Genomic DNA, 26,400 nt, shown 5'->3' with positions numbered 1-26,400 from the left:
AAGTCGGATTGGCAAGATTCCGCTGTAGTTTTACACGCATGAAAACTAACAAACGAAATTTTGAATAAAATTTGTTATTTTAAGCAAATTACTTGGTTTTTATATTTTCCCGATTTCAATACCGGGATCCCGGGATCCCGGTATTGAAATCGCCAATACCGGAATGAATACCGGTATTGCATAAGGTCCGGTATTTGGAAGCCCTAGTCCAAACTGATGTTAAATAAAAAATATTCTATTCTATTCTATTTCGAAGTTACATATTTCAGAACATAAAACGATAAATTGAACGCGTTTTAAGAGCATTAATAGTACTAGACAGGAAGAACAATTATTAATTACTACGTTACATACATGTCATCCATAATGCACAAATATTCCGACTGCTTCTATTTTTTACTTAATTTTTTTGCGTAATGGACGAAGAGCCCAGGGCCGCCAGACCTTCCTCATTTTCTCAAGGATGAAACTTTAGGACAATGTAGAGTTCGTATCGACGTTTAACGTCTGCATATTACCTAATTCGGCTCATCGGCCATTTTTTGGTCATTGTTTTGTTTGGTTCATTGTTTAAAAAAAAAAACACTAACATTCCTTAAATTCTCAAGGCTAATTTTTATGTGTGATAGAAATTACTGTAAGGATTTCATAATCACCATTTCCTAACCTACTCAGGTTCCCAACCTCACTTATCCAGGTTTCACTGTAAATAACAATCCAATATGAAAACTACAAAGAGTAGTTTTGTAGAGAAGAAACGAGTGGAAGGAAGCTATTATATACCTACCTAATCTTAATTAACACAAGCACGAAATTATTTCTTCTAAAATTGTAAGTATATTAGCATATCGAATGTTATGCGTGCACGGTGTCGCATGCGTAATAACTTCGCGTCTCCGCCACACCGCCGAAGGAATTTCTAATTCAAATAGCCCAATCGACCTGACAACACAGTAAATATCACATATGCTGTACGTAAGAAAATTGTACTTTAAAGATCCATGAGATTGTTAAAAGTACAACTTTCAAAACACCTAACCTACTCGTAATGTGAAAAGTAGAATGTATACCTAAATAGATACATTTTACTTTAGTTGAAGATTTAATTTTTTTTTTCGTAATGGCCTTACTGCGATTTGCACCCGGGTTCAGTACCATCGGCTCAACAGCCATAAGTCACTACTAACTGTAACGAATCCAGCCCAGTCGGGAGTATGTGATAATTTGTAACGTAATGTAAGTCTTATGAGGATTTTCAGGATTATTAATTTAAGAGAAGCCTGATTGAACGCTATAAATTGAAACAGTCCTGTGGCAGCGACGAGCTGAAGTGGGCACCGGATGTTGCGCCTGCGTAGCGCGCTACCCATAAATGTCGAATGCACTGTTTGACTGACGTACCTCCTACAGCGTTTGGCGGAAAATAGAATACTTAATGCATTTTATTCCCTAGTTTCTCTTATGTTATGAATCTATGTGCGTCATTCCGGTGGCATAAAGCTCAATCGAGTGGAAAACCTATCGGGTCGAATTAAGCTTCATTTTACATTCAAATATGTTTACCTAGCTAAGATATTATGGCGTATCTAATGAAGCATACTAATTCATGTCATGTGAAAATTATGTAAATACTGAAGGGAGATAACAAGTTCACACCGACGGCGCGGCGGGAAACTAACGTCAAACCATGTTTGACCTGCAATGTGTCGGTTCTTCGACACAATACAGTCACCGGTATAAATAAGTTTTTCTGTCGCTTTAAATCGATTGAGAATTACGTATGACAAAAAAGACGTTAATGTGACAAGGTATAGAAATCATCACATATTTATGCAGGTGACTGTACCTACCGGATTCGTATAAAATCATAGAATTCAATATTATTTGATTAATCATACGGCACGGCTATATATATATATACCTACACACGGAATACATACACGGCAAGTCTACCAGTGATAGTCGGATATGTACGTAACTTATTTAATTTATATATCGCTCATACTCGCATATTAGCGCGAACAATATTTATAAATAAGTTACGCAGACTACATACACATTAAATAGTCTCTTTTGGACCTACTGATAGTAGTAATAGCGACAACAAGTCAAAAATAACATGCGTTTATCGCTAGATTTGCTAAAAGTCCTTAAGTATAAACTCGCTAACTCGGGCCTCGATAACAGGAAATAAAGGGCTACCTATCCTTTCCCTTTAGAGCTGAAATCCTTCATACATACATTTCAATGTATTAATCTAATTAAAATTAAATAATCTCAAACAAGTATGCCTGTATCATTTGGTCTCCTCATTACGCTGTGCACTCTGGCAACATTGAGCGAGTTCAAAAGAAATGTCTCAGACTGTTGTCCTAAATATCGGTATAAACCTGACCTTACAGGTCTGAGTTATGAACAGAGACTACAGTCACTTAACCTCCTCTCCCTTGAATCTCGTCGCCGTCTACATGACTTTTTATTCTTACATAAACTGCTACATCATAATGTTCACTCTCCTAGTTTATTATCCCTAATTACTTTCAATACTCCTCGTTTTAGAACCCGTGCTCCTAAGATTTTTGCCCTTCAGGTCTACAAGAATAATACCTCTTTCTATAATCCGATGGTTAGATTGTGTCGTCAGTATAATGATTTGGTCTCAAAATATAACGATGTCGATATCTTCAACTCACTGTTAGCCGTATTCAGGAGGCAAGTTGTCAAGGTTCTTGGCCATCGTACACCACAACAACAACATAACTAGAATTGATGATTTAATTATGAATTGTTTAATTTGTTTAATTTATTTATTAATTTTAATATAATTTAAAGTGATAAAAAAAATGTAATTTGTAATTTTAGGATAGGTTTTAATACTCATTTATATTTTTTCTTGCTGTGCATACATGTTTTCGACGGCATTCTTATTTTAAACTTGTAACTTGTAGCTGCTATAATAATGTATTGAATGTTGTGTTTTGTGTGCCTTATGAATAAAATAAAATAAAACCATCGATTACATTCACGACCATTCAGTACATTTTTACCTCTACATACTTCTAAATCCTAACTCGAAAAATGCAATTTGATTTATTCCTACAACCCGAATAGCTGATGGTATTATTTTACTATACCTACTAACTCGGAAGTTATTTACTAACATATCGCTGTAAATTATTCTTCGTATCCAATAATACAAAACAATAGGATTGAGTTGTGGCTAGTGAATTTTTTGTTAGCCTTTATTAACACATGCAGCAGGCTGTGTGTAACAATTTTAAGATTACATTTCTTTCCGTGCGATAATGTATATTAGAAGATTATCCTAAATCTTGGGATTAGTTGTCAAAGCGGACCCCAGGCTCCCATGAGCCGTGGCAAATGCCGGGATAACGCAAGGAGGATGATGATGAATGTACAGTGCTGGACAAAATTCTTCATACAACGACATATAAAATAAACTTTCTATCATAATTTCTTTACCCTTAAACTTAACATCACAGTTGTGTTGGAAAACTTTTAGCTAATTTCATGGCGTACAACATACAACATACAGACAATAACATAATATTATCAATGATTGTACAATTATTTTTTTAGTTGGGTATAAATATAAATATTAGTACTTTTGGCTCTGGACAAATTTGATCATACAGTAATTAAAATACGAATGAAATGCAATGTATAAGTGTGTATGGCTTTCATCTGCTTTAGATATTGCTGCTTGTCTCGGAGGAACATTTTCAGTTACAAACTGAAGGTATTTATCTAACCCAAGCTTTTTCCTGTGTGCCTACTAAAGTAGGCAAAGTGGGTATAATTCAGAATAACATTTGATATTTTCGTTGTTTTTCCAAAAACTTCCTTAAATTTTGGCTAGGATTGATAACATGAGACTATGTTAGCCATTGAAGCTACTTAATCCTATGAATCACAACGAACGCATGAAATAGACATACTAGTATTTTCTTTCAGTCATCTTTATTAAACACATCATATATATTCAGACGGGCGATGGCTGAAAGACAATACCGTCAATACCAGTATGTATATCTCATGCGTATGTTATGATTAATAGGAATGAATAGCTTGAATGGCTAACATAGTCTCATGTAATCAATCCAAGCCAAAATTTAAGGAAGTTTTTGGAAAAATACAGAAAATATCAAATGTCATTCTGAATTATACCCACTTTGCCTACTTTAGTAGACACACAGGAAAAAGCTTAGGTTAGATAAATACCTTCAGTTTCTAACGGAAAATGTTCCTCCGAGACAATCAGCGATATCTAAAGCAGATGAAAGCTATACACACTACTACATTGCATTTCATTCGTATTTTAATTACTGTATGATCAAATTTGTCCAGAGCCTAAAGTACTGATATTTATATTTATACTCATGTAAAAAATAATTGTACGATCATTATCTGTATATTATACGCCATGAAATTAGCTAAAAGTTTTCCAATACAACTGTGATATTAAGTTTAAGGGTAAAGAAATTATAATAGAAAGTTTATTTTATATATATCGGTGTATGATGCATTTTGTCCGGCACTGTATATTAGAAGATTATTCAAAAACACTATCAACCTCATTGGTAAAACGGACCGATTTTGAATGTCAAGTGAACGATTTAGCCATTCGAAAGTCTGCCAAAAAGGTGAAATGGATTTTTTTTTAAAGATTTTTGGATTTGTTCTAAAGCAATCGTTTTCAATTATTCTTATTAGTAGAATTTAAATGGCTAATATTGGAGATATTGTTGAACGAAATCTATATGTCACTTATCAAATGTAAGGACTGCCTTTTCGCTAACGCTTTTTCTATAAATGTAATTATGACTATTTTATCCTGTTTTATGTTTATATAGAATAATATACATTATTGAAGAGGCCTGGAAACGGCAATCTTTATTTTTGCGAAGCTGAGTCCGACAATACACGAGAAACCACGAATTGCAATTTCCGCCGAGGCAAATATACTTAGTATTTTTCTCCAAACATGGGAGGAAATAAAATAAGAGTACATTACGATACAAGTGCGGAAAAGAGGAAATTCGAAACGAGTGGCGATACATTAGAACACGACCGAAGGGAGTGTTTTAAACCGAATCGAGTTTCGAATTTCCTTTTCGCAAGTGTATCGTACGTCATTTTTTACGTACGAGGAGAAAGTAACTGTTCTTATCAATAAGTCCTACTGAGTCCAAAAACGGACGTATATAGAAACTACCAATTTTACGTTTTCCTACTATTTGACGATCTCTTAAGCACGCGCGCCGTTTTAATATATTAATACTTACTTTTAGTTTTCTTTCTCAATTCTATAATATATGTATATTTAAAATTGATATTACGCCATGAATCGCATAATAGAGAATTCATATCGCCTTTCGACATGTGTTCATTATCAATTCAATAAAATCACCACGCCGTCGCTAATGACTTGAAAATTGCCACGATAATAAATTTATTATGTTCTAAGTTCTAATGATAATCAACATGTTTACGCATGTAAACGAATTTCAATAACAAACGAAAATACCATCGCAGGTAGAAAACTAGCGATAAGCACGTGTATTTATTTGTACCTAGTTGTTGACCTAGTTGGTGGTAGCTGAAGTCTGATGTTTAGTAATATCAGTGTCCCGGACACTAATATTACTAAACATACCTAAATCTAAAACAGAAAAAATGAGAACCAAGAGGTCATACCCCTTAGTACATTCAAACCAGAGACGGAGACACCAAGTACGTCATTGTCTCTATAAAAACATCATTGTCTTGTCTGTCCATAGATTAAGTATAATCAGTGACCAATGTTTTTGACAGAGAGGTAAGCTTTCAATGTGTCTCCTGTCTGAATGTTCTAAGTGTGATTGTAATGGATTGTTCCTAGCTACAAGACCTCCACGATGTATGAGGCGACATATGAGAATGAATAGACCAGAAACTACCAGACCCTGATCAAAATCGTGACTTCATGATTACATTTACTTGATTATGATTAAAAACAAGTCAATATCATTCAGATTTTCAGAAACATGAAAAATAATTAAAATTATTTATTGTTACACATTAAACAATGGAATCTCTGGCGGATCTCAAACTAGGCTGAGCCTGTATCTTGGGACCCCGGAGTGCAGTACGTCTTTATACAATCTAGAGTTAACAGTGAGATAATAAACAGTAATTGCAGTATGAAATATATATAATACCTAACCAAAATAGAATTTTGGGAATCATTTTGACATGAACAAAGTCATATCATTTTATACCTATAATTTCTTAATCAAGTAATGATTTTATTCTTGAATGCCCAACTCTAGCAGAAATATAGAGTCATATGTAAGCATACTGGTCACTTCATAAATCACTTAACTAAAGTACAATATTTTTATTCCATTAGTTGACTGAGAAGAGTTGATATACTTAAAATTAGCCAAATTCCAGAATCTAATTGCCATTACTTAATTATACATTGCATTTTAAATAATATTTTTTAATGACTTGATATAAAAAAATACCATGGTGGTAACTATTTTATTACTACCTCTGCTGTTCATTTGCATTTAAAATGCAGATCAGAAAAACCAAAGAACCTCAGCAATGTCCATAACCATAGCCGAGACAAATTTAATAGAGAAGGCAAAACCAATAATGGTGTTATATTAAAAAATGTTAATAAGTCATGGATTTAATAGTTATGTATGACCATATTATTATTACCTATGCTTATTTTCTACTTCATTTGTAAATGAGTCTGTACTTCCAGTTTCACTCATTAATCAAAAGATACTGTTTTTTAATACTTATAATGAGATTTTCTAATTAAGGTTTATTTATAGGCTAGGTATATAGTAAAAAGTCAAGTGTTTACAACAGTATGAGCACCATTCTCATCATGGTCCATCCGCAGTACAGTCAACCAATTGGAACCCTAGGCCACTGTAGAACTATGTCATAGTGACATTATAAATCAGATTGTAAGAAATCTCTTACTGTTTGTCATTTTGACATGGTTGTAGAGTGGCCTAGTGTTCCAATTGGTTGATTATACATATAAATCAAAATACTTTCAACATTATTTTTAAACTGGTGTTATATTATATGGGTGATTCTAAGTTAAGAGGTAATACGTTGTATGGAGAGACGGCGCGAACTTTTTTGTTGTTTTTTACCTATTTGTTTATTTGTATTAGTTAAAACTGCCAATTTGAAGTGTTTACAAAGAGGACCAGTCAATTTATTTGTTTTATCGTGTTTTATCAGCGACCAGGGGAAATACTCAGTCCAGGGGAGATACTGTTGCACAGGGGAGGATACTTTGTGACCAGGGAAGAGACAGTTGTATGAAAAATGTAGTTTTATTTTTTAAGAAATAACTCTATTTATTGTTTTTATTATAATTATTGATTATTTATACTCAGACTTTACATTTCATAACATTTTTACAGCAAGAAAAGTGATAATTCCTTAATGAGTTGCCTTATTTTTCACTTCTCCATATTATCCATTAAAACAAAAATAATTTTAATGTACAATCAATAGGCAACAAGTAAACAAAAGCCTATCCTTTTAATATCAGTATTAAACCTTTTTATTAAACAGCTTCACGAAAATTTCATATGAAGTTGAATGTGAATGTGTCCTCTTTTTTTCTTAATAGTTGCGTTTTTCTGGAAAGAAAACCTTCTATCGTAAAGCTAGAATAAAAACCGGTACAACGCTAAACAAAGGTTAAGAGAAAACGGAAATAAAAATAATCAAAACTAGTACAAAAGTATCTCCCCTGGCTTTTTTGATACGCCAGGGGAGATACATTTTCGATGAAAATCAAAAATAGCTGTAAAAGTGTTTCTCGTACGCAATTCATAAATAAACGTAACAATATATTCAACATTTACAGTGGATATTGTTATATATATTAGTATTTAAACAAATGATTGTGAAATAAAAGTGACCAGAGGAAAGACTGCATTCACTCAACATTTCTGTACCCAGCGAGTGCCGTGGCCGAAATAATCAACAAAACGGATGCATAGTTGCCTTACGCGCCTCTTGACGGTAACTTCACATAACACCCTGTGTATTAGACGACAGGACCTCCACAGATTAACAAATTAAACCGACTTTTGAACGAAAACTAAAAAGCCAGGGGACGAGACACGAAACGAGGAGGACAAAGTTTGGAGTTCATAATTGTTGTTAAATACAGTAATATAAGAAATTCCACTCATAAAATACTGTTCCTTAGTTATTTATGTTTGTAAAATTAAGGCTATTAAAATAATAAGTGAATTTTAACAAAGTCATAATTACTTGTTGACAAATAAATTCGGTTGGGGGACAGGCCAGGGGAGAGACATTTTTCCTACATTAGAGCTGATTGTGACTAATTTACATGAATTTCTGTAATAATTTTGAGTGCCCAGGTAGAAAACATTTAGTTTTATAAAATAAATATGTTATTATGAAGTATTATCCTGAAAAAATATATTTTTTTGTCAGTGCCGTCGAAAGTACCTCTTAACTTAGAATCACCCATATCCTCTTTATTTATCATGAAACCTGTGCTGTAGTGTTTTCTATGATAGAAGATACAAAGTTATAATAAAACTGTAATATGTTAATACAAGTTTCTAATACTCTCAGTAAAAGTGTGATTTTCTATAAATAGTTTGTGATAAAAGTAATAAGATTTTAATGCATTTGTTAATATGTTTTGTTTATTTACTTTTTGCAAGCAAAACTAAAAAGCTGTTTAAGTTATTGGCGATAAGAGGCAGGTAGTTATCTTTCTTCTAATTTCCGTAGGCTAAGCGGTATTATGTTTTCGGAATACGCTTAACATAGGTAGCTGAATTGATACGAGTCGAAACACTTCCGTCCACACCCCCTTCCCACTGATAGCGTTTAAAGAATATCATAATGATTAATTAAAAATTGACGCAAATGTAAAAACCTGTAAAACTGAATACACTTCATAATTATACATTTGATTAAAGACGATACTTCAAGGTTAAAAATGATATTAACATAGTAAGTATACGAATTTCTTTCACATCGCAAGTGCACATTAAAACGAAAATAACAAAGGAACTACATATGAACATGGTAATTCGTCGGAAAATAAAAGTGAGATATAGCGCTTTCTAAACACAAAACAAAGTTAATCCAAGTAATATAAGTTTTAATACAAATGAATTCGATTTCCAAAGAACGAACGTAGAAAAGTATAACTAGACTAGAATGTCACGCATAACTTACCTTGTCCGCATTTCTCAGTCTTTGGAGTCGAAGTCATTTCAATTCGTCGTTTGCACCACTATGGCATGTTATCACTTATTCCAAGTCTTTTACAATGGGTTGAATATATAATAAATCACAAATATATCAATAAACTAAGAGGACCGACCGGCGGCCATGTTTAGAAACAATTTGCATATTTTGTTAAATTTAGCGCATCGGACGCCATCTATTGCTCCGTTTAGTAACCTTTCTACCAACTAAGTTCATTTAATTTTGTCTTTCATTCAACAGATATCGCTATAATTTTCTGTTAAAAATAGAAAAAGTCATTCTACAACTGAAAAAAAAAATCTCAAAATTAAATAAAAACTTCCATTATTCTAATTTTTATTTCATACAAGAAAGCAAAGAAAATCATCCTGCATGGTTTCGTATAAAGCTAGGAACACACTACGTGGACGTCCGTCGTAAATCGACCGCGGACGGGAATCTGGACAATGAAATTACACATAACCGTGCAAACTATCGGTCGACGGACGTGGACGTGGCCTTGAGCGCATGGACGTCCGATTGAAATCTGGCTCGCTGGATGTTTTGTTCCGTGCACACTGATCGGTCGCGGTCGCGGTCGTTTTACGACGGACGTCCGCGTAGTGTGTTCCGAGCTTTAAGGCCGAAACACATCGTTGAAACGTGAGGCCACTCAACTCGATCGCAAGCGTCACGCGACGCGATCACAGTGCAACAAATACGTAGTATCTTCTTAGTAGTTTGTGTGCAACACCCACACATTACCCGGCCGTGCCAAGGCTATCCCCTAAGTGAAGGCGAGAAAAAGATATTTCTTTCTCACTTTTTTACGCATTTTTTTCAAACTTTACTTTATTGCTTGCATTGCAACATAATAATCAGGTGCAAAAACCCTGTGCAATATTTATTACTCCAGTAAAAGTGGGTGAGATGCAGTCCGGTTCGCCCGTCTGTCATAGGGGCCGAAGGGCCCGCGCACACGGATGCAACAGTTGCACAGCGACATTTTTTGTCTCTGTCGTCACTCCTTGTACGCACGACAGAGACAAAAAATGTCGCGCGTGCAACTGTTGCATCCGTGTGCGCGGAGCGAAAAGGCCAAAAGGGAGGAGGGCAAATTCAAAGGATTTTTGTTGAGAGAAGTCAGTGATAACGTGGAGCTAAATCGTGACGGTTGTCGCATACTTTGCATTTGTGAATAATTAATTTCAAAGTACAATTTAGTGGTGTTTTAATAAAATACAAGCCAGAATAATCACACGTCTTGATTATTTTAGCTATCTTTGTAAACGAAGTAGAAGCTGACGTTTAATTAATTTTGCTATTATCTGTGCATTTTTTCTGAGGCAGGCAAGCAAAGCAAGGCAATGAGGTAGTGTAAACTTGTGCAACAAGGATTCTTTTACTTTTGGAAAGTAAAACATTGTGATTATTATTTGGTGGATCGCGTTATTGTTTAGAAGGTATGTATACACATTTTATTTAGCGTACATTCTGAACGCTGTGCGTGGTAATATTCAATGAATTTATATTTTATGTCAGTGATTAAAGACTACGTCACAAGACGCGAAATCCTTAATACGTTGGCTATAATAAGAAAGTATCAGTGAAAAGAATGCTTTAAATTTGTTATGTTACATCAGTTGAACATATGGACCAGGTTAATTGTACAATTGCTGTGGATTTCAGGACAGTAACGAAGTAAAGCAATCATGGCGGACCCGCTCAGTTTACTCCGGCAGTATAATGTAAATAAAAAAGAAATAGTGGAACGCGATAATCAAATAATTTTCGGAGAGTTTTCTTGGCCGAAGAATGTTAAGACTAACTACCTTATGTGGGGGTGAGCATCCATGTGTTATTTAATTTATAATGCTTAAAATGTATGCACCTGACAGTGTTTCAGATAGTACATTGGTATTTTTTATTTTTTCTAGACCTGGCAAAGAAGGCAGTATAAAAGAATATTATACATTGGAATGTCTTCTGTTTATTCTCAAAAATATACACTTAACTCATCCAGTGTATGTCAGACAAGCAGCGGTAAGTCACATTTCAGACATATCATTTTTTTCTCTTTATGTTGCTGTCTTAACGAATATTCTGTTTGTTTCTGATTCTAGGCTGCTAATATACCTGCAGTGCGTCGTCCAGATCGTAAGGAAATATTGGCTTATTTGAATGGTGAAACTGCAACTTGTGCTTCAATTGACAAAAGTGCCCCTCTGGAAATTCCAACACAGGTACTACTTTAGGAAATGTACTTTTTAACTTTGTACCTCTGCTAGTAGATACTGACATATTCACATAAGGACTGTATCGATAAGTATAAGGACAAAACAAACCTCGTCTAAATGTTGACGTGTGCATAATTTTATATTATTATGTTCCGAGAGTATGATCTGAAGGTATTGGTAAGCACTATTTGATATAAGAAGGCCTAATTTTATTTTTATTTTAGAGACTTTATGGTACTTTCATTAAGGTCTAGCAAATAAATTTCGGACAACCCCTATCTGGCTTAATTTGAGAATATTTCAATGACTGTTTGTACGATTTCAACAAACAAAGATTAATATGCTGCCAAAATATATTCTTTAAGAGTCCTCTTCATGGTTTTTCAATTGGGTACTTGCAGAATAAATGCGGTGAATTTATATAATTAAAAAAAACGCTATTTTGAGCAACATTCCGGATTGTCGTAAATTTTTGATGCAAGCAGGATGAGAGAAACAGATAAAAAAATTAGCCATAGGCCAAAGTCTAACTGACATTCACGGTGTTTGAACAGTGCCTAAACCAAATCGATATAAACAGTGTATGATAGTTAAATTCGACATCAAAGTCAGAGTTAGAGGAAGCACCATGCCACATTCTCTAAATGGTCGCCATACACAGATCCTGAACTTTATTTCTTAAAAATAACTATGGCTAGACTATGTCCAGATATTCTGCTTTGTGGATCATATGTCATTGAGGTTCACACAGTACAATTTTTTTTCGCAATCGTATCGTTTTTTACGCACTTTGTGAATTTTCTAGTAGCATTTGTCCGGAATCGTAATTGTTACTCGGGAGGATTAAGTCAATACTGTCTAAACCACTTGCTTTACGTCGAGTTTCTAGGACAAAATGTGAACCTTATTATGTGCCTTATTAAGCCTATGTCTTGTTTTAAGAAAAAAATATAATAGCAAATAAATACGGCTACTCAAAGTTGTCCTCATACTTAACGATACAGTCTTTATTATCTATTTTAAGACTTAATTTTAGTTTGTACATGAAGTAAAGTGAATTTCATTACTAAGTTCTCACTCCTAGTCTTTAGGAGCCTTTACGATTTTGACCTGAACTTGCAAAAAACTGTTGCTTATCTAGTCTCCACACACAATAGTAGTTTTTATTTTTAATAAAATAGAAGCTGTATTTGTAATATTATTTTTTATATAGGTTAAGCGTACCCATGACAATGAGGTTGGTGAATCAGTGGCTAAAAAGCCACGTATTGAAGAGACCCATGTACAGAAAGTTCGTGAGCAGCTTGCTGCCCGTCTTGAGGTTACTAAAGAAGCCTCTGTCACCGTTGACAATATCAAGTAAGTTGATATTACTATTCACATTTCTTTGTAGATAAAGTAACCATGCAATGCCTAATATCATGTTTTAATTATAGATCATTGTCAGAAGCTATGTCAGTGGAGAAAATTGCAGCAATTAAAGCAAAACGTTTAGCCAAAAAGAGGACTACAATCAAAAGTAATGACTACTCTGATACTCTTGGTGTTGTCGGGTCAGATCTAAGAGCTATCTTAGATTATGATGTGAATCACATTATAAGTCGGGAGAGGCAATGGAGGACAAGGACTACAGTACTACAAAGTAATGGAAAAGTAAGTCAAATTTATTATTTTTAATCAAATATTATACTGACATTATAGCTATTTATAATGGAAAAATATACGAAGACCAAAAGTCAAAATAAATGATTACTGACAAGGTGGCACCGCTACACAAGCTGACTTCATAATGGTAACACTGCCTGCTTGCTGCCTCTGCCTGTATTATTTCATTATATTAAAGTGTGCAATAAAGAGTATTAGTGATGATGCAGTGGCAGTCAGAGGATGAGTTGGACATTATACTGAGACTTCCCTTATGCTGTGACCTTGTTTGATTGGCACAAGTTAATTGAGTGATTTCTGTACCACAATTAGACAGTACTGCAAATATCTATTGATTTGAGCAAGGTTACAGTGTGATTAAAATCAGTTAACAATTCGGCTTTTACCCGACTTCAGTTCTTACCGGGATCGCATAAGTGCGAGCAAGATAGATATAAAACCCGAATCATTAACTGATGTTAATCATACTGTAAGTGTGCTGAATGCCCAGTATATCTGTGTAGTGTGTTAGTAACAATAACTTTTTCAATACATTATGAAGAAATTACAAAAACATGGCTATGTTAATAGCATCAAAAAATTCTAATTATTTATGTTACCAACAGATATTTGCCAGAAGTATTATGGCACTGCTGCAAGGTATCCGTGCGCGCGAAGAAGGTAGGCCTGGCGTGCCGCGGCCGCAGCCAGTAGTGTTGCCCCAGCCTACTGCTTTACCCGCACAGCAGGCGCAGTACAACAGATACGATCAGGAAAGATTTATAACTAGGAAAGAAGGTCAGTATTACTCGTACTTCTCTCTAGGTAAAACAACTTATTTTTACGTCTTAATGTCTAACTATAATATGAACTAACAAAAACTTTTTATTCTCAGAAACGGAGGGCTTCAAAATCGACACCATGGGAACATATCACGGCATGACGTTGAAGTCAGTGACGGAAGGCCCAAGTGCTCCCCTCGCAGCGCGCACCCCTCAGAATCCTAGTCAGCAGCGGCCAATGCCACGTAAGTTATTTATTATTTCTTGACCAAACTGGCTAGGCCTTACCCGATGATAATGCATGCTGTGTTGTAAAAAAGTTGAAAAAAAAAACTGTGTACCTTGTATGATTGATAAGATCACATTATTTTACCTTTTTTCCAACGTTTCGGCCAGGTTGCACTGGCCGTGGTCGCGGAAGACACGTTGGAAAAAAGGTAAAATAATGTTAATTAATCGCGTTCGACCTCTGTGTGTGACTAAATATGTGTACAAAGCGCGAGAACTTTAAGTGTTGATTGACAAGAGATATATTGGGCAGTTATACATATTGGGCATTTTCCGCAAGTCGACAACCATTATGCTTGTTGCGTAAAAAACGGACAGCACTACTCTGACTACTCTGAGCTCTTCTACATAACCTAACAGTGTTTTTAGGTTGCTAAAATACCTCTTTTAGGCCGAAAGTACACTATCATATATATGATCATAGGTCTGTATGCCTCCCTTTTTCTCGGTAAAGAAAAAGGACGGCATGTTGCCTATGAATTATGATCATATTTCTATGATAGTGGACTATCGGCCTCAGTGTGTCTGACAAGAGTTGTCATTGACAGAAATGCCAGTATCGTCGGGGACGCCGGGGCGGCGCGAGCTGCTGCCGGTGGCCGCGGCGCGCCCGCCCGCCGGCGGTGGCAAGCGGCCCTCGCGCACACCCATCATCATCATACCGGCCGCCGCCACCGCGCTCATATCCATGTACAATGTTAAGGACATGCTGCAAGAGCACAAGTAAGTACATAGTACAAATTTCCGGCTACTACGTACAATTTAATTTGTCGAATATTTGGAGATGGTAACTGAAGAAAAAATCAATTGACAACGTTTCAAAATTTTCAATGTCCCTAAATCGAAAACCATTTTGAGATATACGCTTGTAGATCACATAAATCATTTTTTTATTTTTTTTTCCGCATTTTTAGTATAAAAAATCTTAAAAATGGTTTAAAGGGGAAGTGACGTCAAATAGCTGATTTAGATCTGCCACTATATCAAAAAAATCTTCCAGTTGGGATGTCACTTGAGTTTGACAGTGAAACTTATCACAGTTCGTAGCAAAGATATTAAAAAAATCATGGCTTAGTCTATGATTCGTAGTCATTCACTAGTGGTTGACAGTGACACTTGACAGTCAGACATACCGGACTGTTTAAGCTGACTGTTAAAACTTTTTTTTGGAATGATTTTGTCGTTTGCTCTTTCTGCTCGAAGCAGTAATAAAAAGGGAATTTCTCATTAAAATAGCAGTTTTTGGAAAAATAAAAAAATACGTGTATCTTTTAGTATTGAGTTCTTTCAAACCAAACAATAAAAAGTAGTACTCAAAAATATGAAATGTTGTCAATTGAGGTGCCATGCAACATTATGTTTATGTTTATGAATAGAAAGTTTTAAAAATATTTGTGATAAACTTAATTAAGTACATGTTTTTTTTGCCTCATATTGGAGTTATTATGAAACTTACCAAATATCCTAAACAACAAATTATTAATTTACCCGTAAGATCCTTAAATTGTCATATTTTAATGTTCATTATTTCACCAGATTCGTGCCAGTGGAGCAAAAGAAAGCCGAAGGCGCAGTGCGCGAGAACGAAGTACTCCTTCAGAGAAGAAAGGGCGGTGAAAACATGCCCGTAAACAACTTCGCGATTACGGTAAATATCACACTTATTTCATACAAACATTAACAAGTCATAGCAAAAGATATATTTAGTTCCAAGTAGGCATATTAAAACTCGCGTTATAAACGTGAATAACGCTACGTCAGCACTAACCCTACAACTTTGCCCGAATAGATTGAAATCTCCGCTTCAGTGTACCCGAGAGGGGACCGGCTAGACACATATTAGTAATACTATATTAGTACAAGGTAGGGTAGGGTAGTCATATAGAGCTTGTATTTAATTGTGCTTCTATTTTTCAGTCAGTTGATGAGCTGGTATGTGCTGTTGTGTTCATAATGTTGTTTTATCTTTTACCCCTTTTATCGCCACTGAGAACACGTGTGTTAAGCCGTCCACTTATTCGCACTATTAGAATATGTTGAAATGGAAGTTAATTGCGACATCGATGGCGTATGGCATTCAAAATGACACCTCTTGTTCTTAAAAATTTGCGAACCTCTGTTAATTTCTACCTAAGAGTCTCCCCAAACATATCGACGCGGAATCGGATTTCGCCGGCCAAAATCGCTCGTTGGTTTGAACATGCGTACGCATACGTTCAGCGACGACGCGTAATCGTCTTCATATTTAACAAGCAATTTTGATTATGGTTCGTTACAACCAAATTTTATAATAACTTCTTCTTCTTTTTCCTTGCGTTATCCTGGCATTTGCCACGGCTCATGGGAGCCTGGGGTCCGCTTTGACAACTAATCCCAAACTTTGGCGTAGGCACTAGTTTTTACGAAAGCGACTGCCATCTGACCTTTCAACCCGAAGGGTAACTAGGCCTTATTGGAATTAGTCCGGTTTCCTCACGATGTTTTCCTTCACCGAAAAGCGACTGGCAAATATCAAATGACATTTCGCACATAAGTTCCGAAAACTCATTGGTACGAGCCGGGGTTCGAACCCGCGACCTCCGGATCGAAAGTCGCACGCTCTTACATGTTCTTAAAATGTCGCAATGTTCAAACGAATTAGTAGTAAAATGTCTAAAATTACAAAAATACCAATTTTCAATACATCAAAATGCCAAGATGACATTGGACATTACATCCAGTATCCGAAATGTATTAGTTTCATAATAAACAAAATTCAAAATGACACTTTCTCAGAATACCTAAAATTTTATTTACTGTGTGCATTATATTCCTTGCAATGTGTTTTTTATTATTAACTTTAGTATTCATTTAGTTAATTAATGCTAACTATTTATGAAAAGCTGTAAAAATACAGTTGTCATGGAAACTGCATTTTTGGCATTTTGAGAAAGTGAAGTTTCAGTTCTAAGTTAATTTGACTTTTAGACATTTTGTAAATACGGTAATTTGAGAAGTAGGTATAAGTCATTTCAAGTTTTAGACATTATAAGACTAATCTGTTTTGGCATTGCGACGTTTTAGGAAATAAGATGTGATTGTAACGAACCGTAATCGAAATTTTTGGTCGGCTAGAGCTGATTCCGCGTCGTTAGGTTTGGGGAAACTCTTACACTAATGACAATACAATAAGGTGCATTGATTATGTTAGAGGTTCATGTATCGGGTGTGGTTCAGGTTCCATACCGCGTGGTGGACAACCCGAGCCGGCTGTCTGCCGCCGAGTGGGACCGCGTGGTGGCGGTGTTCGTGCAGGGACCTGCCTGGCAGTTCAAGGGCTGGCCCTGGGACGGGAATCCAGTGCAGATCTTTGCCAACAGTGAGTATATCCTTTCCTTAAGGTTGTCTTGCTGCTAGAACAGAACGAGACTGGTTGATATGTCAATTTGAAATTTATTGAAGGATCCCGGAGATCAAGTGACACTTTTTATAGAAATTGACACATTGTGTGTTTGTTTGTTTGTCCGTCTTTCACGGGAAAACGGAGCGACGAAGTGACGTGATTTTTTAAAGTTGAAGGGATGGAGAGTGACATAGGCTACTTTTTGTCGCTTTCTAGCGCGAGCGAAGCCGCGGGCAAAAGCTAGAAGTACTATTATAATTTATACCCATGTGTATGTGAAGAAATCGTTTCTTGTTATAAAAATAGTGATATTCATTGGAAACCCAACTCTTTATCTTGAAAATAGCTAGCAAGGTAATGAACATGTCGATTCCAAAAACGAATGAATATCTAACTAACTTATCGTACGTTACAGTTTGCGCGTTCCACCTGAAGTTCGACGAGATGAAGTTAGACGCAAACGTGTCGCGGTGGGCGGTCACCGTGCTCAACCTGAGCCGCACCAAGCGGCATCTTGACCGCGCCGTGCTGCTCGGCTTCTGGGAGACACTGGACAAGTGAGTCGTTGTTATGTTGGCCTATTTACACAGTGCGAGAACTCGTATGCCAGTTCCATTGCGGTATTTGATCGGTGTGCTGAATTGGTTGCAACCTCAACAGTCCGCAATGTAAGTATAATACGAGTTCGCATGCCGAAAGTCCGTTACTTTCGGAACCTTACATGTAGGCGCGATTTAGATTTGGAACACTGTGTTTAAGTTTCATCCGAGACCAAAAAAAGTTCCTCTTGTGCAGAGGTTCTAGCATGCTAAGGGAATAAAATTTACCCCTAACAACGGATTCGATTTTTTTTTTCAGGGAAGTCCTAAAAACACTTGATGCTTATCAGTCTTATATTGTCACTACTTTTAAAAAATCTCGTATCTCACGCTGCTCCTCAAAGTTAAAACGCAGTAAGTCTATATGCATTCCATACATACTTACTACAATATCTTCTTTTGCTCTCGTGTTCTTCAGGATAATGTAAAGTAATATTTTTACTATTCAAAATATTAATTATTCCTCTCTTGTTACAGGCACATGATGAAGAATAAACCTCATCTTAGATTCTAGTTTACCCATGTGAAGCTTTATAGAGCTCTCAAATTATTGATGATACCGTGTGTATAATATTATTATTATGTATTGACTTCGGAGCGAACCGTTTTTTATAGTTTTTAAGTCGAATGTACTATTATGTATATGTATCTAGATTATCTAGAAAAAATTACCTACTGTGTACAATACAAATAGTTTGATTGAAACCACCCATTATTATTATTTAATGTTGATCCTCGAATCATATTACCTTAGTCCACACTTGTAGCAAATTAATTTACCCTTAGGTATATTGCATTTTATACACTTTAAAATACAAAAGTGGACTCTGTTCAGATAGCGGGCAGCCTGTCAGACTTTCTCAATACTTTTCAGTGTCTGAGGCTGTCTGTCAACACATGTGCGAGGCACTGGTCCCAGTGCCTAAGGTATCAGCACAAACGCATAATATTCACAGAAAGGCACTGGTCCCACCTAAAGTCCCAAAAAATAGCCGCTCCCGTGTAAATAAAAGAGACGCGTTGACAGCGCGGGCGAGTTATGAACTAAAATCGCTCGCTCTCTTTTATTTACAAGGGAAGCGACTGTCTTTTGTTTGTTTTTATTGCCGATAGCTCATGACTTACTCGCGTTTGGTGGGATCAGTGCCGTTCTGTGAATATTATGCGTTTGTGCTGATGAAGTTCACGTTCTTTTGAACCCAATAGGACATATCTAAAGTTTTTTATATATTCTAAGCCTGACCAGAAATATCTGAACATGTGCCATGTTGCGGAATTTCATTAGGACTATTTTCTTCATACTATACTGAACTGTCACCGTACATATGAGGATAACAACGCCCTCTTGATAAGTCATATTTCTGAACAGGCTTTACCATGTTTTCGAATACGAAGGAAAGGTTAGAAAACATCATTAAATTGTAGGTGCTTTATTGATTTTGGAATGAAAAGAATTTGCGATTCTGAGTAGAGATAGTCACTAATGCCAAAAGTGGCATTTTTAAACAATGCTACAGTACTCTTTATTGACAAATGCCCAATGTCTCCATCCCCTATACACCCTTATGTAAGTTATGTACCTAAATAGGCAAGATACTTAATGATTAATGATTGCACGGTATATAACGATTCAGAAACGTTTTTGTGTTTTCTGTTGGATAAATGAGGATATTGATCGTGGTAGATATGTTATAAACAAAACCTCAAAAGTTTTCCTGGCAGAAACGAGTGTTTGATAAAGAGGTATAACCCGTATAACATTGAATCTACAGCCTGTATTTTAGTATGGTCCTCTCCTTTAAAGTTAAGTCCAGAAAATTAGTTCAGTTAAGGCTGCATGACAAAAATTAAATTACAAGAATGTAAACCGCATGTTTTTCTTCCTATAATTAGGTATATAATTATTTAGTTCTCGGATACTACCCTACAATAGGCTAGTTTCCTATACTTAAAATATAATATTTTATGCAGTACACAAAATAAAAATAAAGCACCACATAATTAGAAGAAAAATATGGACAGTAGTTATTTTTAAACATAATTTCTATTTAATAAGTCGAAAAGAAAGATACAAAGTAAATTAATTGACCGTGACGTCACTCCTCAGTATTTCATAGTAATTCCATATTAGCAAATCGTTTTGACAGTTCATAAAAAGAAGCTGATTTGACTAGAAGGAAACTAGCCTATTACGTATCTTCCCTAATTCTTCTCTTTGACCTACCGTTCTTCCTTTACTAATTATTTATGTATGTATTTGTACATTTATTTATTGATATACTCAATATATTCCTTTCATTATTATTATTAACATGCAGCGACGAATAGTTATATTCCAAAGCATACTAAGTGATCGGAGAAGCCGCCGGCGGACCTACGCAGTTGTTATTGAGTATACCAGTATATCTCATTGAGTATAACAGTTATCATTGTGTGCGTGCGTGATGACAAAAACGCTGATGTTAGATTTAAATGTTGTGCATTACATTTCAATACACTGCCAGTGGTATAGTCAACCAATTGGAACCGGCTACAACTAGGCCACTGTAGAACTATGTCATAGTGACGTTATAAATCAGATTGTAAGAAATCTCTCAATGCTTGTCGTTTTGACATGGTTGTAGAGTGGCCTAGGGTTCCAATTGGTTGATATCTATTGTTTTCAAGAATGAACAGACATCTGGGCGAGCTCACTCCATCGTAGGCCACGTATTTGCCTTTGGCTAGTCTGTGGCCAAGAGTAAGCCCATTTATAATTAAATAAAGTATATACAAAATTCGATGTTTGTACTTTGTTCTACAAACCAAGTATTTATAATTTATTTTTAATTTCAAAATAATGCATATAAAAAGACATAATTTTCATTAAGTTACATGCATGATTTCTAAGTAACTAAATCCAAAAATATTCAGCCTTATGTACAACTCTGTATGACCCAATTTATTTAGAATAGATTAAGGGCGGATCCAGGGTCGATTTTTTGGTTCGCCTCCCTCCCCCTGGATCTGCGCTTAGAATAAACTTAATTACCTATGTAAAAAAATTTTATTGTTTGTTTACTTGTGCTGTATGTCCAGTCAACCAATTGGGCCTAGCCATTCTACAACCATGTCAAAATGGCAAGCAGTAAGAGATTTCTTACAATCTGATTTATAACGTCACTGTGACAAAGTTCTACAATCGTCTAGAGTTCCAATTGGTTGACTGTACAGTTGCCATCATATATATTGGAGCAGCCGGGGTGTTCCAAAATATCTGAACATGCCCTAACACACTTTAATAACAAATGCCGTGAAACACTGACATATTAAACATGTAAAATCGGGTCACTCACGTAAAATTGTCGAAGATCGCTCGTTTAATATGCCTTTACACCTTGACAATAAAGGTAGGTTCAGGTATTTGTGAACACCTTGACCGATACATCTGATGGGGACTGTACAGTTAACCAATTAGAATTCTAGGCCTCTCTTGAACCCTGTCGTATTGACACTTTGCTTTATTTGTTATAGCAGTCACTTTGATTTTTACTTTGAAAGGGTTCTACAGTGGCCTAGGATTCAGATTGGTTGACTGTACACCAAATTGAGCGTTGGGCTTTTGTATAGGTGTTTATGTTTATGTATAAGTACAACATTTCACTGATTGAATACTATGGCCTTGATACCATTGGGTAATAGAGGTACTTGCATTTTGAACTTCAAATATATCACAGTATAAATTGAATGTCACAAATAATACTTTTCATTAGTCAAGAGTGTCAAGACGCTGCCATAAACACCTTTCTAATTTATTTACCTACATATTTTTACCTTACTTACTTGTGAAAATCCATATCGTTTAGGCGATGTCTACCCGGATTCAATAACCAATTTTGACGCCTTTCTGTATGTAGGTAGGTTTCATTTGTTTTAATGTTTTTTAAGTTGCTTTAGCCATACTTTCCATGGCTAAAGAGTCCTTATGCGCCAAGTTCAATAAGAACAGCACTTTATCCATAGGTGAAACCCGCATGAAAGAAAATACGGGTCAATCAGTAGTTTTTGAGTTTAACGCGTTTATTGAGTTTGACACAGACGCAGCGGGGGACTTTGTTTTATAAGGTGTAGTAATAGGGTGAATGGTAAGGACCCTTTAGTCACGAAACGTTACAAGCAGAAAAGTCTTTTAACATACAACAAACGGGCCTTAAGTATCATCTTGCTGTAATTATCATTTGAATTATTACCACGTGCGTGTACCTATTATGTATGCCAAAATTAAACTTGGAAAATAACCTTGTTATTTTATGTTTTTGTCAGTACATATCGACAGAGAATTGTCAATGATAATCGATCTGTTTTATATTAAGACCGGATAGCGTAAACTATCCCATGAATGGCACCCAACCAGTGGTTGAAAGTTCTCCCGTATTTAATTTTTGTGTTAGGTTAGCATTGCTGATTTTCCTTCAAAAATTACATTTAGTTCTCAGTGCCAATCATTGGATATTTTTACCCTGTTGTATCTCAACAAAAATTAAACTCACTGTCAAATGTAGCTTTAACAAAATTTAAATAAATCGGACAATGGATTTTTTTATTTTATTTACCTTGACCATCAACCACGAAATGCATGTAATAACATAAAAGCAAACTAATTTTCAGAAATAACTTGAAAGAAAATAGAGGTTTACTGGACGCTGGCTGAATATGAAGGAGCTGAGCGGTCTCAAAAAATGTAACATTAAGATTTTTATTTTATTTTTGCCCTTTTTAAAAAGTGAGTTATACCTAAAGGCAGAAAAAATATTTGATTGTCTGTCCTTATAAAGTGATAATTTTCAATTTCGCATAATTCGCGACAAGCTTAATTTAAACGGGGTTCAAATAAAACAAGATTTTCTTTATAGTATTTAATTAAAATTTTCATTTAATCAATGGTAGTGTATAACAATAAATATTTTTCTCTTTTTAAGAGATGTAGCCATATGTGTTATTTAATGATATTTTTGAGTACACAAAATAAACCCATTGGTTCTACCCATAACAATATCACATCGTTAGGCGTGTACTTACGTGGGCCCATTTATACTTTGTAGGTACTTCACTTAAAACTTGATGTTAGTATTACGTAGGTATATCTTTATAGAACATGTTACAGTAGGTATGCCGCAGGTTGGGCCAAGAACAATCTGGCTAAATATAATTGAATTTGAGTCATTTGTTTAAGTACTTTATGTATACCTATTCTTTTATATAAAAAATCTCGGATAACTTATCATATCATTAATAAATATAAAAAATAACGTTGTCATAAAAACCATAGCCTTTACAGCTTCGCTCTGCCCCGGTAAGGAATGATAGGACCAAATTTTACCGATCGCAAAACTCTGCCGTCGAATAATAAACATTATTAGTTAAAACACACTTTAGTCTTTACATGGGATCGTAAAACAATTCATATTCTACCGAATAATAGTCAAAATAATGAAAACATTAATTAAGATTGCACCCCTATGAATATTGTACCTATCCACAAAGCCTTGCAGACTTCGTAAACAAAATATTCAATAAAACGCACGTAGCGCAAATCTCTAATTGAGACACTTTTTTTAAAGTGTTAAATCTAAAGTACACTATTGAGATGAGGTGACAAACTACAACAACTATGAGTTTAGCACAGTCACTCATAGTGACGCAAATAGGGCCTTAGCACGGTCGAGATTAGCTCTCCCCAGCCGGAGGCAACCTTTGAGCTGCCGGGGAACAATGGCTATACCAGACTAATCTTGCACACCCAAACCTATGACACTATGCCAGTATATACACTAAGTATATCTAATACAGTTGAAAAAATACACTTTATCCATTTTACACAGCTTTATCTCTAGTTACACGGCCCCATAGGAATGATTCGTGCAAACTAATGAAATGAGCAATGCATATATTCTCGATGCCTTTTTCGGTAACTATTTGCATACTTTACAGTAATCCCTAAAAAAGAATCCTAAATCTTGTATAAACTACAAACTTGAAAACAAAATATGTAACATTTTCCTCTAAAACCATAAACAACATTGATAAAGTCAATGTCTATATTAATAGGTATTCTACACACAATTTAAAATCATATCACGTTTAAGATTTATTAGGACTTATATTTTTAGCACGGCTAATATAGTATACTTTACTACGATTTGATGACGCAAAAAGAAAATTCGAGCAAAGTAGGTGACGAGATTAGAATAGCCCATAGCACTATAGGTCAAAAGGAACTCAGTTACAAGACAATATACAATGCATCAACACTTTATTCAGTCAAGATAAACACTTAGGTAAAGGTGGATCATTTCGCTACAATGTTAAACTGTTAATAAACTTTTTATGTAGGTATCCTGCAAAAAATTGGAGTGTCGAAGATATTGCTATAAACTCGTCACAAAAATGCAAAAACGTACCAACAGAGATCTCATTTGTATCTGAAGCTATTGATACATTTTATAAGACACGTTGAAATAACTAGGTATACTCTCGGTAGGTACACGAAATAGTACATTACATCAGAGGCCGGGAAAATGAGGATTTCCGGCCAAGTGGGTATATACGGCCGAGCGAGCGTGCGAGCGAGGCCGGATAGGGATACGAGGCCGGGAATCCGTTTTCACGCCAAGGCATGTATAGTGCTTTTCTCAAACATACAATGAAATAAAAACTGTTGTCGAAATTTAAAAAAAAAAGTTACTTTGCAGGCCTAGGCCTAAAAAATAATATGAAATCCCTTTACAGTCCTCTCGAGTTGTTGCGCCCAAAAAGCGATACTTCCCAGCCCATTTTAAGGAACGTAAAGACAATATTTCATTGCATGTTTGAGAAAATAATATTTCTGAATGAAAAATGTAGCAAAACGATACACAGTAACATTATTTATTGCTTTTCTTAAATTACTTTAATAACATTATACGTCATCAACAATTACATGCAGTAACTACTTACTAGCAAATTGATGAATTGAAGATGATTTTAGGTAGGTACGAGTAAGTAGGTACTCTTTACTTATCTAGTTTTGCTCCTAATAATTAGGTGAAGAGGTTGCACTTAGCAAGTACCTACTTACAAATAACTTTGTAAGTTCCGTTATTTAAATAATTTCAAACTAAGTGTATTCGTCCACTTAGTTTACCACTTTCCTGTTTTATTATGATATTAAAAATAAGTAGGTACTTATTCCCAAACAGCATTTTTATATTGATGTATAAGTTTTATAGTATTTAGATAGGTGAAGCACATATGAAAATGAAACCGGTTGTTTCAACATATTTTCTTTTATAAATTTAAATCACAAAAGTAGGTTGTCATTTATTGCTAAAATATGTTTAAGTACACTTAATTCGCCGGCGGTCCTATTGTTACATCTGTAAATAAGATTACGAAATATAAGATATAACTTTCACAAAATGCTTTATTTATAGTCCAGCGAAGACTAATTCAATATTCAAATGTCGTCGACGTTGGCACCACTTCCAATAGCATTTGCAAGAAAACGGTAATTTTATCTGAAACAAGACCACGCATGTCAATACAAAAGATTTTTGAAATAGAAATTGAGTATATAATACGAGTACAAGATATTCTGACCGAAAAGTCTAGCCGAATTAGAGTTTATATCTGGTGGGTCTTAATAGTTATTTGTTATACAAGGGGGCAAAGTTGTATTTTAACGCCGAGTGTGGAATTGAAAAACGAGCAAGTGAAAGGATTCTATAGTTGAACCACGAGCGAAGCGAGTGGTTCGAGAATAGAATCCCTGAACTTGCGAGTTTTTTAACACACGAGAAGTAAAATACATTTGCACCCGAGTGTAACACAAAACTTTTCCCCTCACTATAGCGAGGAAACTACAACGCAAAAAATGCGTTTATCACTGTTTCCAGTAGTTCCACAGGTGGTAAATCATCTTTATTATTAGATTCACCTACTTTTATCAGTTAATTTGACTTTTTTCAAGGTCAAATTACTTTACCCACTAGTGGATAAAATGCGTTTAGTGAGGGGGAAAATAACATAAATACCTACAACAAACTTTTAACATTAAAGCAAACTTTACGAAGGAAAATTAGCTTTATGAGTTTTCCATTTTTTTGCAATAGAGAACAGCTTAAAGACGGAAGACTAGTGGTTATAAGTAGGAAAGTTAGGTATAA

The 26,400-nt window shown here is 35.2% G+C and overlaps 3 protein-coding genes across 5 annotated transcripts in view; 1 reads left to right on the top strand and 2 right to left on the bottom strand.

Moving 5' to 3' along the window:
• The window catches only part of LOC125240631 (guanine nucleotide-releasing factor 2), a 64,262-nt gene extending 54,824 nt beyond the window's left edge, over positions 1-9,438 (bottom strand). The window contains exon 1 of the mRNA XM_048148618.1: positions 9,274-9,438. Coding sequence (XP_048004575.1) covers positions 9,274-9,310 — 37 coding nt within the window. The 5' untranslated portion in view covers positions 9,311-9,438. The remainder of the gene's footprint in view (positions 1-9,273) is intronic.
• A 1,020-nt stretch (positions 9,439-10,458) lies between these two features.
• LOC125241729 (parafibromin) lies at positions 10,459-18,925 on the top strand. 2 transcript variants are annotated; one of them, XM_048150335.1, is made up of 13 exons: positions 10,474-10,748; positions 10,975-11,128; positions 11,223-11,328; positions 11,409-11,528; positions 12,736-12,881; positions 12,959-13,175; positions 13,793-13,964; positions 14,062-14,193; positions 14,785-14,959; positions 15,773-15,884; positions 17,453-17,594; positions 18,034-18,175; positions 18,695-18,925. In XM_048150335.1, exons 2-13 carry the CDS (start codon positions 10,998-11,000, stop codon positions 18,729-18,731), a joined length of 1,632 nt encoding a protein of 543 aa, XP_048006292.1. In that variant the 5' UTR covers positions 10,474-10,748; positions 10,975-10,997; the 3' UTR covers positions 18,732-18,925. The 2 variants fall into 2 exon arrangements, with proteins under 2 accessions (XP_048006293.1, XP_048006292.1); XM_048150336.1 differs by lacking the exons at positions 17,453-17,594; positions 18,034-18,175; positions 18,695-18,925 and adding an exon at positions 16,154-16,592 and having other exon boundaries at positions 10,459-10,748.
• A 6,150-nt stretch (positions 18,926-25,075) lies between these two features.
• LOC125240830 (b(0,+)-type amino acid transporter 1-like) overlaps positions 25,076-26,400 on the bottom strand; it is a 72,464-nt gene continuing 71,139 nt past the window's right edge. For both annotated transcript variants that reach the window (XM_048148963.1, XM_048148962.1), the window contains exon 13: positions 25,076-25,752. In XM_048148963.1, coding sequence (XP_048004920.1) covers positions 25,685-25,752 — 68 coding nt within the window. In that variant the 3' untranslated portion in view covers positions 25,076-25,684. The remainder of the gene's footprint in view (positions 25,753-26,400) is intronic.

This window comes from Leguminivora glycinivorella, chromosome Z, assembly GCF_023078275.1.
Source record: "Leguminivora glycinivorella isolate SPB_JAAS2020 chromosome Z, LegGlyc_1.1, whole genome shotgun sequence".
Classification (NCBI taxonomy): Eukaryota; Metazoa; Arthropoda; class Insecta; order Lepidoptera; family Tortricidae; genus Leguminivora; species Leguminivora glycinivorella.
This window is presented reverse-complemented; position numbering and strand designations above follow the sequence as displayed.

What these genes read in the sequence shown, in the direction of transcription:
- LOC125241729 (XM_048150335.1), top strand. Translation starts at nt 10,998, where the DNA reads ATGGCGGACCCGCTCAGTTTACTCCGGCAGTATAATGTAAATAAAAAA. An exon ending in CTCTGGAAATTCCAACACAG is followed by an intron (nt 11,529 to 12,735) that starts GTACTACTTTAG and finishes TTTTTTATATAG; the next exon opens with GTTAAGCGTACCCATGACAA. An exon ending in TTCTGGGAGACACTGGACAA is followed by an intron (nt 18,176 to 18,694) that starts GTGAGTCGTTGT and finishes CTCTTGTTACAG; the next exon opens with GCACATGATGAAGAATAAAC.